The sequence below is a fragment of the Micrasema longulum genome, unplaced genomic scaffold (genome assembly GCF_059751315.1).
Source record: "Micrasema longulum isolate JH-2025_06_02 unplaced genomic scaffold, ASM5975131v1 h1tg001338l, whole genome shotgun sequence".
NCBI classification, from domain to species: domain Eukaryota; kingdom Metazoa; phylum Arthropoda; class Insecta; order Trichoptera; family Brachycentridae; genus Micrasema; species Micrasema longulum.
The window spans coordinates 357,332-374,405 of NW_028278524.1; the positions used below are offsets into that span (position 1 = coordinate 357,332).

A 17,074-nucleotide genomic window follows, 5' to 3' on the forward strand; every position below is an offset into this window, starting at 1 on the left:
TTGTGAAATGACAATGTGGAATCGTACGTTCGTAAATTATTTTTAAATGTCGTATTTTCTCCTTTTTGACCTTGTGTTATCTCTTGAAATGTGTTTCGATTCTTCATTTAATCTTTGTTTTTGTTTAATCCTAAATCATACGGTAAAAAATATTTTTTTCTTGCCGGTGGCGCTTTGCGATTACCCAAGATAAGAATTGACTGCATTTGACCTTTGATATCAATCAGAAAAGATATCAATGAGTAAACCTAATAATAGTCATGCTTGTGGCAATGATCTTCACTGTGAAATCAAGCGTGGAGTGTTCGCTGGACGTTTATTCGAAAGTTTACAAAGTTTAAAAAGCTGCCTTTCGGCGGCTTTTGAGATGAAGAATGATAAGGTTCTAGTCCGGATTTCTCTGTGGAATACCGTGCAAATTTACGTATACGCGGTTTTTTTTACCTTTTGGATTTGCGCTAAAACTTGTGTTCGATGGATTTGGAATTATAAAGTTTCGCCGACTATCAAAACACGCGATAGCCCGCCTTCTATATTGGTTGACACATCTATTGGGCGCCATTCTTATGTCAAAGTTGAGGTAAAATGCCTTTTTTTGAAATCGTAGAAGTATTGTCACTTTAAGATATGTTTACTAATCTACAACAAATCATATTAGCTTGTGTTTTTTTGTTAAAAATCACCCAGTATTGATAATTAATACACTTTCTTTTAATAACATTACACTTTCACTACATATATGTGGTGTTTTTTTGTTGTTGTTTATATGCTTATTATAATTAGTAAATGCATGTAATTTGTCTCAGGCTGATGTTATTATGTTTAGGTAGAAGGCCCCAATAAAGAAAGAAAAAAGAGAATACATCTTGAATTTTTTTTTTTTCAAAAATATTTACAAAATAGTCTTAAATTAAAGTCCTGCTGAGTTGCATACATACAACTGGTCAGCAGGTTCTTATAAATTGCTTCGATCATTCATACTTAACCTACATTAATAATAATTTTACTTGAAAAATATTACATATTACATACCTATTACATTATCAAAAATTAAAAACTATCACTAATACAAAAAAACTTTTTCTATTAACCATAATTTAAGCAAACGTCTCACTCTTGTATTTAACTCAGTATTTTTAATATTGTTTGGTAACATTTTAGGTATACTGTATTGCAGTGTCCTTTTGCCATATTTATTGCAATATCTAGGAACAGCTAGCTCTAGTACAGCCATACTAGTAAACCTGGTGTTGTAATCATGTACCAACTTGTGTTTATACTCGGAGTGCGACGCACGCTGACAAATTAATTTGTCCCAAAGTAGAGCCCTAACTGACAATTTATATACAGATTTATACATCAATCATAGAATTTTGTAAAGTTTGAATAAAATTAATAGTAGTTTCACTTGATAACCCCCAGGAAGTTATAGCGTATTGTATAATTGATTCAGATTATTGACTAATTTGTTGAGGTTAACATAAGTTTTGTACGTTTTTTCCCAAATGAAGAGAACAAGGGAACACAATAAAAATTTATAACAAATTAAAGTAGGCGTAACGGTTGGCTTGTCTATATACTGCGAATGCCTCCTGAGAGCCTTAACCACGCTTGACTACTTTACGAGGTATCAGGTTCTCGATATCCTGAACGTCCACTGCTGATTGTTCGTCGGCAGTTTACAGGATGCGAACCTGACTTGGGAGGGCGCACAGGAACTGGCAGCAGATAGAGGTGCATGGAGGCTCTTTGTGGACACCATATGCTCCTAACTAGGGAGCGGTTGTGGAATGATGATGATGATGTATTCTTCATTAATTTTCAACAAATTAGTCAACGATTCCTAGCATCTTCACCGTACACTGCGCAAATATTGCGAGCAGCTTTTGCAGCTTTATTCCCTCGATTGAACAGGAACAGAAGGAGTTGTCTAAAAGGCTCATTTTCGTCTACTTGACATTTCATTTTGAAGGCTTGTAATCCAATAAAATAAAATAACATATGTAACGTGAAAGCAAACACCTCGGTCAGCAGTCTGCTTCATGGTTTAGTGGTCAGTGTATTTGCCTACCATGCAAGAGGTCTCGGGCTCGATTATTAGGACAGTATACTTAATATCTGATATTTTAAAAAAGAAAAATAATGTCAGCCGAAATGTGTTAAAGCATATCAGCTTAAATCTGCTCGCTTAAAACTGAAAAAAAAATGATTCTAGGGCGTTAAGCTGCATTATGTGGAGTGCGGCGAGCGCGGCGCCCCACCCGTGTTGCTCCTACACGGCTTCCCCGACTGTTGGCTGGGTTGGGCACACGCGCTACCCACACTGGGACGCGCGCGCCACGTGTTCGCGCTAGATCTCATGGGTTGCGGGGACTCGGATCGGCCGGTACGGCGCGCAAGCTACACGCCCCAAAATGCTCTTCCGGCATTACGTGCTGTTCTACGTCTGCTAGCTGCGCGCCCCCCGCACCGCGCCCCGACGCTCGTCGGACACGACCTGGGAGGACTGCTGGCCTGGTAATTAACTAATAAGTGTATATATATAATACGGCATTTCCAATTTCAATTTTCAAGTCTCAGATTAAAATCCTGATTAAGGAAATCAACTGGAGATAAGTATTTATTCCATCTGCCAGTCTATAGCACTAACTATGCACAACACTCTTTCCTCTATCGTTCTTGCTCAAACCATAATGCTTTTTTAAAAATCTATTGATTTATTTAACATGCCCCTTAATTTATTTAAAAATATATTCAGACTCATTCTTTCTGTCTGCGATATGTTCCCACTTGCTAATTAATGATGCTCACGCTTACACACTCCTGAACACTTACTCCCACACAAATACACGCAAACACACCTCCACACTTACTCTCATACAAATACACACAAACACACCCTTTTGTCGTACCACAATTTAATATGTATGATTTTTATTTAGAAACTTCGCTGGTCTGTCTTTAAACTGTATCTTTTTTATGTTATTATATATCCTTCTTAGGATGGATTGCCTTAATATTAAAAAAAAAATATATATCATTGTCGACTGTTTGTTTCTGTAAAATAAATAAATATATAAGTCCACCTCATAGAGTAGCGGTTGGTGCTTTAGACTACCATGCTTGAAGTCCTATGTTCGATTCCTGGTGGGTGGACATAAAATATTAATGTTAAGGTGGTTTTATACACCAATATTTCATTTTTCCTGGACCTGAAGCTCAAGATACACTGTAGGAGTATCAATGCAGTCCCCTATGTACCACTGGGTGCAGATAAAGAAATTATGATAATATATAGATATTTATTGATAAATCTCCCTAGTCCTTAAATCAATGTAAATATTAATTAAATAATTAATTTATATAAATTAATACTTCTTGGTTTAGTTGTAAACATTTTCAAGACTGGTTAACCATTGATAAATGTTGTAAACAATTTACCAGCCTTAAAGATGCCTACTTAGGAGAAAGTACTTACTAATATTATTATTTAGTTGTAGGTAGGCAGCCTTTGCTGGTGCGCTTATATCTCTCGTACTGCTTTTTGTCTGCCGTGCGTTTTTCTTCCTTCAATAAATAAAATAGTAATTCTAAACTAATTGATTATAGAAATAAAAGGTGAGTGATACTTTTTATGAAATTGAATTTGTGGATTTAAGTATCAAGATTCTTTTATTTCTAAATTAAATTACAATGAACTTCCACCAAGAATTTTCTCAAACAAACTTGAATGTTTTAAAACTGAATTAAGTAATTTGATTGATATTTTTATTTTTAAAAATACATATTTTAATATACATACATACATATATAAAATATACTATGAATGTCTTAAGATAATGTTGTTGCATGTAAATTTTTCCCATTTTTATAAATTTAATTCCACAGAAATAACTCTCCGAGTCATATGCAGTACAAAGATTGAAATATTACATGTTTTAATCAATAAGTGGAATACTCTTTTTACTATTCATTTATTCAAGATAATTTTTGCTAATTACGTATTGATTTGGTAAAATAAAAACTGTCATCGTTGCGGTGATTAGCATGTTTACCCAAGATTTGATTCCTGAGAGGTTGATGTGAAGTATTTTTCACACTTTAGTCTAAAATTTCATTATTTTTGCCGTCTTTACGAAGAGTAATGAGTTAATGATCTCCTGTACAAAACAATCAAAACTCTGCCTGTTCGAGGACTACTGTGGCTTTGCATCATTTTGGAACAATTTAATAGTAATACATTCAAGTTTACTCTCAAACATAAACATAATACACGCTTCACGTCTAATGATGGCTTGGTATGTAAAAAATATGGAAATAGAACTCTCAAATATTTGGTAACTAGAATTTTTAATTTATTACCAAAAGAACTTAAATTTAACTCACATTGTAACAAGAGCAAAATAAGAGAGTGGCTACTCGATCAAGAGTTTATATATGAATAGTAGCTTAGGTGTAAATATTTTAATTTTTCATATATTTTCTTGTATTTAAAAAATAAATTTATATATTATTATTTGTACAAACATGTTTATTCTGATCTTTCCGGCTGTTAATTTTTATCTGTTATTCATTTTTATAAATGTAAATAATATTATTAAGTCAGTATAAATATAATCTTCACCAACAAGCTACAAAAAGTGGCTTGGTGGGATTTTAGTTTTAGTAAAAATATAAAAAGTGAAATTTTTTTTAAATTGTAAAAATGTATAATTATGCTATTGAATAAAAAAAAAAAAAAAGTGCAGTATCTAGTATTTTTGACGACATTTTGTTAAATACAGATTTGGAATCGTAAAGAAAAGATCTTTCTTTATTTTAGTCTTACTCGCATATCAATATTCCTTCAAGAACCATGAAATCCAGGAAGCAGAACTGCAACAACTAGATTTTCAGTTTATAGTTATCTTTAATTTAGTTTGATTTTAATGAAATTTATATTATTACTATTATTTATTTATTTACTGACTTATTAAGTCCATTTAACAATGGAATATACATTTCTTTATAATATATACAGGTACAATTGAAATTAAATATAACTAAAGAAAGTTAAAGCTATGACAACAATTATATAATAATTATTACCTCAAGACAAAATCTGGTCTATCATATTGGTTGTTTAAAGCTAGAAAGACTTACACTAAAAAAGTCTAGATTTTGTCTCGTGTTTACAATGCTACACAGTCGGAACATTGGTGCTTGCAAGCCATAGTTTATGCTGTGCTGATCAAGGAACAGCATATTATTATTTCCCAACCGGCGGATCGGAACATTGAATGCCACTCATTCCAGTAACGATGGTACATCAATTAAGCCATTTAGTAAATTAAACATAAATATGGAGTCAATGTTATTTCTACATTTTTGTGGGCTTGAGATTTTGAACACTGACTCCATTTCTCCGTAAGTGCAGTGCCTCCTCTCGAGGCCAGACGACATGGCACCAATTTGATATGATTTATCTGGCCTATAAGAAGGGAGACCATATCACGGAGGCATATTCTAAAAGAGGACGAACAAGTGAGTAACAGAGTGCTTTAACTATAAATATATTAGTAAAGTCACCAGATGTTTTGGCAACAAAACCTAAAAGTTTTAGGGACTTATTAATCATAGTATTAATATGTTCATTAAAGGTATGTTTACAGTCCATGATAACTCCGAGGTCCTTGATAGACCTGACTGCATCTAAATTCATATTTTCGATTTTGTAATCAAAGGAGATAGGTTTTTTAACTTTATGAAAAGACATTATTTAACATTTTTTAATATTTAGTTCTCGGTTTCTGGCTTTGCACCACATATTAAAAGAATCAGTATTAATATTAACAAATTAAATAAAATATTAATCTTAATATGAAAAATATATTAATCTCTCAGTTTTTTCCTTTCTTTTGATACATGGCATACAGTGATGACATGCATAGCAATGAAACTACAACAAAAACCACATTATTTTCTTTTACCGCGTTTTTCTCAGAAACATGTCTAACTGAGATAATGCACTCTTCATACGGAGGGCAGATTTAAACACCGAAATACTTTTTACACCTCTATTTTCCGAGCTATAACGATGTACATATTCATTAACAAAATATTGTTAAGCTTACTTCTTATCGTATTATTTATGTTCTAGAAAAAACATTGATAATCTAAATTTGCCTTGTCTAAATTAGTGTTTTTAACTTGTGGGCCGTGACCCCCGGGGGCCACGAAGCCTTGCAAGGCGAAAGTAAAAAGTAAGCAATTAAAAATTGGAACTATGCGTCAGATCTTATGTAATCTGGTGCAATCCTCCCCCCCAGGACTTTAATTTGATTTAATCTTTGCATTGCTCGTGACTGAGACCTCCTTAAACAAGGTAAAAGTCGGTCCTGGGGGAGAGGGGGGTCGCCAACAATTTTTATACTAGTAAGGGCATTGCATATTCAAAAAGGTTGAAAAAACACTGGTCTAAAAAACATATTTTTGTGTTTTTTTTTTAATACCGAAAACATTTTTCACCTTGTGGTATGACATTTTACACTGTTTGTTTATTTTGTATAAACCACGTCGACCGGTTTCGAGGTTATTTCCTTCTTTCATTCCGTCTGTTGCTTTCTTACAATTTTTCATAATGTAAAGTTATTCCTAATACTTATGATGAAGAGGTAACCTCGAAACTGGTCGACGTGTAAACGAAAACTGGTCTAATCTTTGATATTTCATAGCCTTTGGACACTTGAAATCGTAAAAGAGATCATTTTGCCTTTGTGTAATAAATTATTTAACAAAATATGTACAATACAAATATCTAAATTTGTTGCAACGGAGAGTGAAAACGTTTATGAGAAGAGAGTATCTAAGTAAAGGCATTTACAGGGCTTCTGACCAATGACCAACATTCACCATTCGTGTTTAATATGTGTTCTCAATCTAGAAAAATAAGTCAAATTAAAGTTTAAATAGTTACGAAGGTTTTCACGGTCACTGTTATCAATTTGTTTCTTTTTTGGGAGATACCGTGTTTGTTGGATTTGTTCTGACGTTTCGGCTACCATTACAGGAGCCATCTTCAGGGTTAACTGAGTGTTTTGTTGAAAAAAGTATGTGTTTAAGTACTAGTAATTTGAACCGTATCGCAGTCGGCAGTAGGCACATTTCTATTCACTTTTTTAGTATGTAGTGCTGGGAACCGTGTTGAGTTTAATTTCAGCCCGTCGTCTATGTTTATGTTATTCGGGTGTCTGTGTATTTCAATTGTCTCTTTTATTATTCGTGCACTGTAATTACTGGGTATATGCTAAATTTTCGGTTCAAAGGCGAAGAAATGTCCGGTGTCTATAAAGTGTTCCGCTATTGTAGATTTGTCAGGATGCCCAAGTTTACACGCTCTTTTGTGTTTGTCAATCCTTTTCTTTGCTGTGCGCCCTGTTTGTCCTATGTACCTACTAGTACTTAAACACATACTTTTTTTCTACAAAACACTCAGTTTACCCTGAAGATGGCTCCTGTAATGGTAGCCGAAACGTCGGAGCAAATCCAACACACGCAGTATCACCCAAAGAAGAATTAAATAAATTAAAGTTTGTTAGTGAAAATTCTCAGTGGAAGTTCATTGTAATTTATCATAAAAATAAAAGACGAGTGATATTCGAATACCCAGTTACTAGTTTTGAAGAAGTTGTGAAGCGACAAAACTGGTCACCGGTTATTCTAAATTTGTAGATAGAGGTATTACACTTTTTTTTGTTAAATATAAAAAAATTTTGATGTAAATTTTTAATTAATCTTATTAATCATTAACGTTTCCTTATCTGAACCCGGTGTTGCATAGGGCACTAGATTAGTACTCTAATTGTAGCGTATCATGTTCGTTTTTGTAACACAGAATGTAAAGTTATAAGTTTTATGCTTGAGATACCAGTCGAGGAAAAATAAAATATTGGATTTTAAAACCGCCTTTAAAATCAATATTTCACATCTGCCCTGCCAGGAATTAAACCTAGGATCTCAAGCATGGTAGGCGATGGTACTTCATCTGATTGTACACATAAATTAATTATAAATTATTATGTTATTTTGTTCTAAATAAATAATCTTTATGGCTTAGGAGTTTGTTTTGTCTGAGAAAAGTTATCAATTTTGGAGATAAATAGCAGACACCGACATATGAAAGTAGTTCTTCTTAAACATAATCTAATGATATCAGTCAACTGAACACTTTAAAAATAATTCAGTTACAATTTTTCTCTCATCACAAAATCTAGATATCTTTAATTTTGTTTTTGATTTGTCTTCAACTTTATCAACAATAACGAAGATTAGATTTATCAAAATTTAAAATATTTTTCATTCCAAATAATTATCTTTCATTACTAAAATATTATATTGTAATTAGATTCACCTAAATGTTCTACAGCATGGCCTCGATAGTCAGAACGCTTAAAGTTTTACCCTGTTTGGATGTACGAAACGTTCGGATTATAGTATGCAGATGTTTTAAAAGGCATTTTTAAAAATAATACAAAGATTTATAACTGAAGTATGTTTCATCAAAATTTTATATTACAGTCGAACAGGTTGTTACGAGGGAGATGGGACCTACTGAATTTGCTCGTTGTAAGCATTACTCGTTACACCAGAGAAAGGTTTTTTCAAAATTCAATCGCCGGTGCATATTGTCACAAGAAAAAATGTAATAAATGCTTATAAACATACTACTTTCTAAATTTAAAATGCATTTAAAAAAACATTCTCATTTTTCCATAATATTTACCCTGTGGATAAGTTACACACCTCAAGATTTTTGAGTATGTGGAATCCTCGTAACTGGTCCGATGCCTCCAATTATTCTTCTTCGTTTTCGCTGTCATGCTCACTTTTTTTTTATCATACCTTCATCAGTCAAAGGCTCCCGACAATCAATATCATCATTTATTTATTATTTACATACAAATTTACATTTTAGTTATTTTAAGACATTTTTGAAATTATTTTTTTTTTTTTACAGGACTCACCAAGCCAATGAATATGGCTTGTCGGTAAAGATCCTTCACAATTAATCATATGATAGTGCTACATGGTTTTATAATAATAATTACTACTAACTTAGATATAGGGAGCGAAAAAAAAGTACATGTAATTGATGCTTTCAAAAAAAATATTTAGAAGATGTAAAAAAAAAGCAAAAAATAAGTGAATGATCACGCAATTTTAAGATAAAAAATAAATAAATACAGAACCGGAGTACCAAAATTTTAAACAGAAGTGTGTACATATTTAATAGGCACAAAGCATTTTATTAAAAAGATTATTTATTAACATATCCATATCTATATCTATATCTATATGTAAGTCTATATCTATATATCATCCTCATCATTGTTTATCAAGAAATTGTTAATATCTACTTCTGAAAAGCCTCTGTTTCGAAAGACTTAATGGTAGGTCATCTTCAGGTCGTTTGGATTATAGAGGCGTTTGGATCAGCTGAGGTTCGGACTATCCAGACCCTGCCGTAATTGAAATTGTCCACCCCATGGTCAAATGACTTATATAATGACTTACAAATGACGATATGCATGTGCAATGTATTGACAGATATCTACAAATTGTATATTTTTCAAGTATGTATCTTTGTTGAATTACCTTATAAAATAAAATAACTTGCAGGTATTTGGCTCACGACTGCCCCGAGTTGATAGAGAGATTGGTCATTGTGTCCTGTCCTCACCCCAACTTATTCTGGGACTCTCTTCCTAACACCAGCTCCTTCAACTCAGCGTGGATGTATACAGCACAGGTCAGTCAAATAGCTGGATAATTTTACTGTGGTAAAGGGGGCGATTCTTTCAATACGGTTAAGAAACACTGTTCTACTGTATATATACATTTTTGAACAATAACAGATAACCGGTAATATTTACATACTCGTACATAGACATGCAAAACAAAATATTATAAAACAAAATATTATTAAACTTGTGGTCCTTCATAACTGTCTACAGCATGCGGGTTGCAAGATTCATAAAAAAGTACAAAAAATTATATTGTTATTACAACAAGTATTAAAAACAAAAACATGAACAAAATAATAGCAAAAATAGGTATTTAGGAATATACAAAAGTGATCTAGGCAACAATTGAAAAAGCTCCTCCTGAAAATGTTTAACCGTTCTCTTAATGTCCCAAAATCATCTGCGCGTTACCGTGCTGTGTAGTCATAACATATGCAAACAATGAGAAATTTTACAACAACAACAAACCATCTTGCAGTTTCCTTGTAAGGGTAGGCAGAGAAGATAGAATGCCACATCACTCTATCTTTGCATACAGATCTCGCTTCTTCTACATTCATCATCTTCTCATGCACGCGTGCCGATTATTCCGACTTTTGACAAGTCCATTTTCAAGTATTTCTTGGATTTGGTCATGCCATGTCTTTCTTGGTTTTCCTCTATTTCTGCATCCATCAACATTCACATTGTAAATATTCTTAGCCGTTTTTTCGCTGTCCAATCACTCTACCACGTCCAAATCAGCGCAGAGCTCCTTTCTTGATTTTGTGAGATTTTAAATTGGAAAAATGTAGTATTCATATGTAATCGATTTAATTATTTATAGTGAAGTCAAAAGTGATATTTTTAATCTTATTACTAAAAACACAAAAAAACTATTAGAACTGAACTAAAGAACCGCCCCTGACAAAAGTCGGAAAGCTACTAATGTACTAACTGGCACCTGGGGGAAGAACTAGAAACTTAGCTGTTCGCGCGTGTGATGCATGAAATTGTCTCTCTCGCTCCCGAGTATACCTGTGTTATCAAGAGTGATACGCAAAGAATTTGTCGGACAGTTATATATTAGGATTACTCTTTTACTACGTACTCCGCAATATGCGACACATTGGTAAACTTTCTATTGTATTGAGATATTAAAGTTATTAGATGCAATGTGTACTAGCTACACATCGCCGAGGAGGGAGAGTTAACAAGTCTCCCAAGATATCAATGTTTCTCACAGTGCCTGTGTGTTTTGGGAGAGGTTCCACCATATTAAATAGAGTTTTATTATTCCCAGGTACCTTTCTTGGTTGAACACGAGGCTTTGAAGGATGACCTGGCATTACTAGACAAGTGCTACAATCACCTACAGAAGAAGTCTTTGAATGGGAGTTCCACCACTCTCTTAGAGGCTTACAAATATGTATTTTCCAGGAGACAGGATTGGACCGGACCTATCAACTATTTTAGGTATACTTTATTAGAATCTAAGTCCTTTGGACATCAATGATAGGTGCCTTGCATTAATAAATATTTAGATATAAATATATTTTTCAAACTTTTTGCCGAAAAAAAATAATTATGGTTCAGTATATCTACACACTTGCCTGCTTTACAACCTTCTAGTCCTATTTAAAATTCTCAACTCACTCTTTGATGCGCCTGAACTACTGAGCTCAATAAAATTAAATATCCCAACTAAAAACCTCAGACAAAACTTTCTCTTTTATACTGATAACCATAGAAATAACGATGGTTTTCATTCGCCTATGCCCAGAATTCTTAGGTCTGCCAACAAACATACCAGTCTTGATTTCTTTGATAACAAGTCGTCTTCTTTCAAACGATCACTGAATCAAATTAAATTATAAACACCTCTCCCCCGCTTCCACTCCCACCTAGTCTACTATTTACCATTGTGTCTTTCTACTTTACTTTATAATAATTTTCTATGTATAAATATGTCCTTAAAAATGCCCGTTGGGCGTATATATAAATAAATAAATTTACAAGGCATCAGATTCTCGCAGTCCTGGACATCAACGGCCGACAGTTAGTCGGCAGTTCACGTCTGATGTACAGGACGCATACCAGTCTTGGGAGTTTTTTTTGTCATTTCTTTTATCTGTTTTTTTTTTAATCACTCGGTAACAAATGGATGCAAATAAAAAACAAAAAAACTATGACATTTAGCTAAACAAAAAATCACTTTTTACGCTGCTTCCCGTTTACTGACTACAAATTAGGCTCCGGAAAGTGCTGTATCTAGTGTATAAATATATTTCAATGGTCATTCTATAATTTTGGATGTGGAAGTTCAGTGTTTTTTTAAAAAAAAATTTTTTTTATAGAATATCAAACATAGCCAAATTAAAAAATCTTTTTTTAATGTTTTGTAATTTTAAAATGATTCTGCCTGCGATGTCACAAGTTACAAATTCTCTTTGGTAAGTTCTGCCTATTGGCGAATTCGCTTTCCGTTAACCGTAAATCTATCACAATACTATCATTGGTTGATTCGGAATAACAAATGATGCCGTTCAAAGTTCTTAGTTTTTATTAAAATCATTTTCATTATTTTTTTCATGCATTTTCAAGAAACTTCGTCGTACAATTCAATGCTCTACTTTTTACCGCGCATAAAGAAACATTTTTTAAAGTTAAATTCCTCATTGTCTATCACGGAATCTATAGTCTGCAAAACTATCACTTGCACTGGTTCAAAAGTCAGTAGTGAAATAATATTTCTCGAGAGTTTTCCCTGAAATTGACTAGGTTTTTCAAGTTTTCTCTGTATGATATCAAACCTCGTTTGGGCAAATCTTGTGTTCACTTTACGATTATTTCATTTGGGAGCATTTGGACAGATTTTTCCCCAAACATAATGTTTTTGTATAAAATTTCATCATCAACTTTTTACATTTTTTAATACCCTTTCTCACAAAAATCCAACGGTTAAGTTGTTAATTGTAGGTTTTAAAATAAAGAAATATAAATTGGAATAATTTTTCAGAAATTTCATTTTCTGGAGGGCTTCTGAGGATCGGGGCAAAATAAAGATCCCGGTTCTTTTAATCACAGGAAATAAAGATCCTCAGGTAAGAATTTATTTTCTCCATATATGATTTTTGTTTTTTATTCAATTTACTTTTGGAGCTTAGCAAGGAAATATTTTGGTGAATTTTATTTGGATTATTTAGATAATTCTCTTTATTTAATAAATAGTTGGAAACCAAATTTATTGGTTTTTACAAAGCTCGGAACAAATATTAGTTTCTGAACACATTATTATTATTTATTTATTTTAAGATTGTAGTTTGCTTTACTTTACGGGCTGTTTGACCCAGCACGTAATGCAGACTGTAAATATAAGTAAGAAGTTGATGAATAAAAACCAGATAGCTGCTAAACTGCCGATATGTACTGAAAAATAGATCTATATTATCCGCAGAAGCCGTATTCAGCAAGCAAATTCTATTCAGTTCCTATTAATGGGTAAATTCTGACTTTTATTTGTATGGCTTCTGTGGAAAATTAGGTGGAGCATCTCGTATATATATAATTATATTTAATTAATATATAATGAACATTCTTTGTCTGTATTGTTTTGAGCATCTATCAAAATTTGCATCGTAAATTGCTTTTACGCTGTTTATTCGTTTTGCATGTCCAAACCGACGCAGCGCCCTTTTCTTCATTTTGATAGTAATGCTTATCTTCTGCCTTGAATTCTGCACAGATAGTTTTACTTCACATTTGACTGAGAGATGATTTTAACTTATAATATTTATTTTGATTTGACTTTTATCCTTATTTTCTGATTTCTTACATTTGAGTCTGCACCAGGACTTCATTGTGAACTGTTAATTTCGTCTTCCTGCGCCGAACACTGATTTGCCATAGTTGATTTTAGTGCACTGTTCACCTTGTTCCTGGCACCCCTGACACCCTCCTTCGAATAACTATATTTGTGCACCAATAGATTTTTGATCAGCGTCGAAAGAAAAATAATCACAAATAACAAACCTCTCAAAAATATTGTATCTTCAGGTATCGCTGGAAGTAATGGTACGCAGCGCAGAATGGTGTACTCAGGGGAATGTGAAAATAGTGGAGGGAGCTGGCCATTTCCCTCACCAGGAGCGTTCTGTACACTTCAACCAGCTTCTAGCTGATTTCCTTCTCGGTAAGTACCCAAACACTGCGCTTTAGTTTAACGATAGTGCCGCTTTATAATTGTGTCATATAAGATCGACTACATAAATCATTTACTTTATTAAAAAATAAATTTTGCCTAATTCTTTGATACCAAGAGCCCTGTGTTGAGTTTGGGTACAACACAATGAATCTAAAGTTAATAACCCTACATAACTGTCATGGCAGCGTGGCTTTGTATACAGAAAAACAGGAGAGTTTATCTGTTGGTGCTTTAAAAATATTATACATGACCCTAGTAAGAAGTCAGTTAGAATATGGGTCCTCAGTTTGGTCTCCTCATTATGTTACCCATATAAACTGTGTGGAGAAGGTCCAACACAAGTTTTGAAGTTTCATGAATTTCAAATTAAACATTCCAATTGAAGAGCTAAACTATAAATGTTTATTAAACAGTTAAAATTCATATGTATTAGTTATAGAAGGGAAATTTCAGATTTAGTGCTGCTTTTCAAGTTATTAAATAATGTTCTTGACAGTCCCGAACTTTTAAATTGTGTGAATTTTTATGTGAGACAGCGTGGGACGAGACAAAATACTACTTTTTCTGTTGATTTGCATAGTTTAAACTATGCTAAATACTCACCTATTCCACGGCTCCACATGTTAGCAAACAAACATGGAAACTTAGATTTATTTAATTTATCTTTATACAAATTAAAATAATTACTTTTTAATCACTTCTTTTCTAAATTATAAAAACGTACTAAGTGTTAAACTTGTTATACTGTTAATACTATGATACATCGCCTCTGTTACTTCAATACTTTTTATGTTTAAACTCTTTATTTATTGTTAATTTTCTGCTGATTTTATGTATGTATCTATATTTTCTTCACTTGTGTACAGGTGTTTTGTATTTTGTTTCATTACAATTGTTTTTAATTATTATTTTATACTTTGTTAAAGGCGTAAGCCGTCGAAATAAATAAAAGGAAAAAAAATATGGATTTTATCTCTTCAAGAAAAGATAAAAATTTCAAAGCGCTTTAATAAGTTGCCTAAAATGCGCCATTGGAATGCAGCTGTGTACCTAAAAATTTCACAATCTCTCGTATGCAAAATCTAAATAAATTGAGTGAATATAAAAACTTATCAAATTTCCAATCGAAACAGATTGAAAGAGAGATCTATTTGGGAAATACAAGTTGAGTCGGGATTAAAATTTTGGTTCTGTAATGTTCAGGAACATTTTTTTTTATCCTCTGCTTAATGTTATTGACCGTTATCAAAAGTTACAGGTCCCACAGTGATCACAATAAGCGGATTCCCTTGTAATTAATGGCCAGATTGAGCTTCTACAAATAGAACAGAAGAAAAACATGCATTAAACAATAACAGTTGATTTACATATTTAAATAATTTAGCAACTAGCAACACTCGAGTATTTTTTATTTTTTAATGTAATTGATTTTCAGTAGAGGATAATATAACTCCAGCGGTCAAGTCCAGTCTAGCTCTGATGAGTGTGGATGCGGCACGGGGGCTTGTGGGGCGAATGCTCGGGGCTGTTCATCTCTTCACTTGACTGTGGCCTCCGGGGTCCGCGGAGACCATCCAGTGTTGTAGACTGTGCCATGGAAATACTGTGATCGTTAGACGTCGTGGAAATTAGCTGATGTCACGGATAAACTGTAATCTTTAGCTAGTGTCATGGAAATACTGTGATTGTCTAGCTGATGTCGTGAAAACACTGGTCATTATTCTGTCATAGGAATACTGTGGTCATTAGCTGATGTCATGGAAGAACTTTAGTCATTAGCTGATGTCATGGAAGAACTTTAGTCATTAGCTAGTGTCATGGAAACACACTGGAACCTCTTTCAAAATACCACAGTACATAAATGAAATAAATTTAAAAAATTAACATTAATTTAATAATGTGCAATTGTAATATAATTATACCATGTATTTGTTTTTGGAAATCCTTACATCATTTTTTTATTTACCAGGTATATAACATAAGGTTGAGGAAAAAGTAATTTTGTGTTTTTTGCTTTATTTCAATGCTTTATTAAAAGTGTTACGATCATCCTATTTAAGTCAAATAGCGCCGTTCTGTTCGATAACTTGTTGCCAACGAGAATCCAACTTCATAATGCCCCTCTCGTAGAAGCTCTTGTCCCTATTGACAAAAAACTCGGACAACCAATTTTCACAGGCCTCTATTTAGGCCAAATTTGTACCCCCAAGCGCGTTGGCCATAGACAGGAATGGGTGGTAGTCACTTGGTGTTTTTTTTAAACTTTTTTTAATGTTTTGATTCATCACATCACAATATTTTTTACCGCCTTAAAAAAATTTGAATTTTGTGACTTCGCCATTTTCCTAAATGGGAATCTGATTTTTACCTTTTCTCTGGTATATTGTGATTATGTTTATGTTGTCTTTGATCAATTCTTTTCCAAAATTCTGTGTTTTTTTAAAATTATAATATTATACACAAAATATTATTTGCCTATATGTTAGTACTTTTAATTCATTTAACATCAAATTTTTCAAAATAATTCTTAAAGCTTTGTTTTGTAATTTTGGCTGTTTGTTCGAATTATCTTGGTTTGATAAAAATAAAATACCAAGTGAATAATCTTTGTTACGATTTTTCTAAGTATTTTCTTGTTATGTTGTATTTTTTAATAAAATTAAGGTATGATAAATAGTAAATAATTCAATTTTCATACAACGATATCTGACAACCATTGTTCTCTTTTTAGTATACTTTTTTACGTGGTACGTATCCACGCTGTAAAGAGGTTCGTGTGTACTGTGATTGTTAGCTGGTGTCGTGAAAATACTATAGTCATTAGCTGATGTTATGGAAATACTACTGTGTTCAGGAGCTGATGTCATGAAAATACTACTGTAGCAATTAATTGATGTCATGTATTAAACTGTGTTGGTGGATATCATAAAAATACTGTGGTATTGTAGTCTGATGTCAGATATACATTATTGTCATTAATTAGTTCATGGAAATGCTATGGAATATATTTGTGATGATTCTGTAATCATTAGCTTATGTATTGTAAAAACGTTAGCCAACAAAATCTTTTCATATTTCACAGACATGAATCTAGATCACACTAAAGTAT

The 17,074-nt window shown here is 32.8% G+C and overlaps 1 protein-coding gene across 3 annotated transcripts; it reads left to right on the forward strand.

Annotated features, from left to right (window-relative positions):
- The first annotated feature begins 127 nt into the window (after positions 1–127).
- Positions 128–15,845, forward strand: LOC148275837 (epoxide hydrolase 4-like). 3 transcript variants are annotated; one of them, XM_088235136.1, is made up of 7 exons: positions 128–580; positions 2,216–2,517; positions 9,658–9,787; positions 11,065–11,237; positions 12,781–12,865; positions 13,818–13,953; positions 15,401–15,845. In XM_088235136.1, the coding sequence occupies exons 1-7, from the start codon at positions 239–241 to the stop codon at positions 15,508–15,510; spliced, it is 1,278 nt and encodes a 425-aa protein (XP_088091262.1). In that variant the 5' UTR covers positions 128–238; the 3' UTR covers positions 15,511–15,845. The 3 variants fall into 3 exon arrangements, with proteins under 3 accessions (XP_088091262.1, XP_088091263.1, XP_088091264.1); XM_088235137.1 differs by having other exon boundaries at positions 15,404–15,845; XM_088235138.1 differs by lacking the exons at positions 9,658–9,787; positions 11,065–11,237; positions 12,781–12,865; positions 13,818–13,953; positions 15,401–15,845 and adding an exon at positions 8,557–8,629.
- The last annotated feature ends 1,229 nt before the right edge of the window (positions 15,846–17,074 follow it).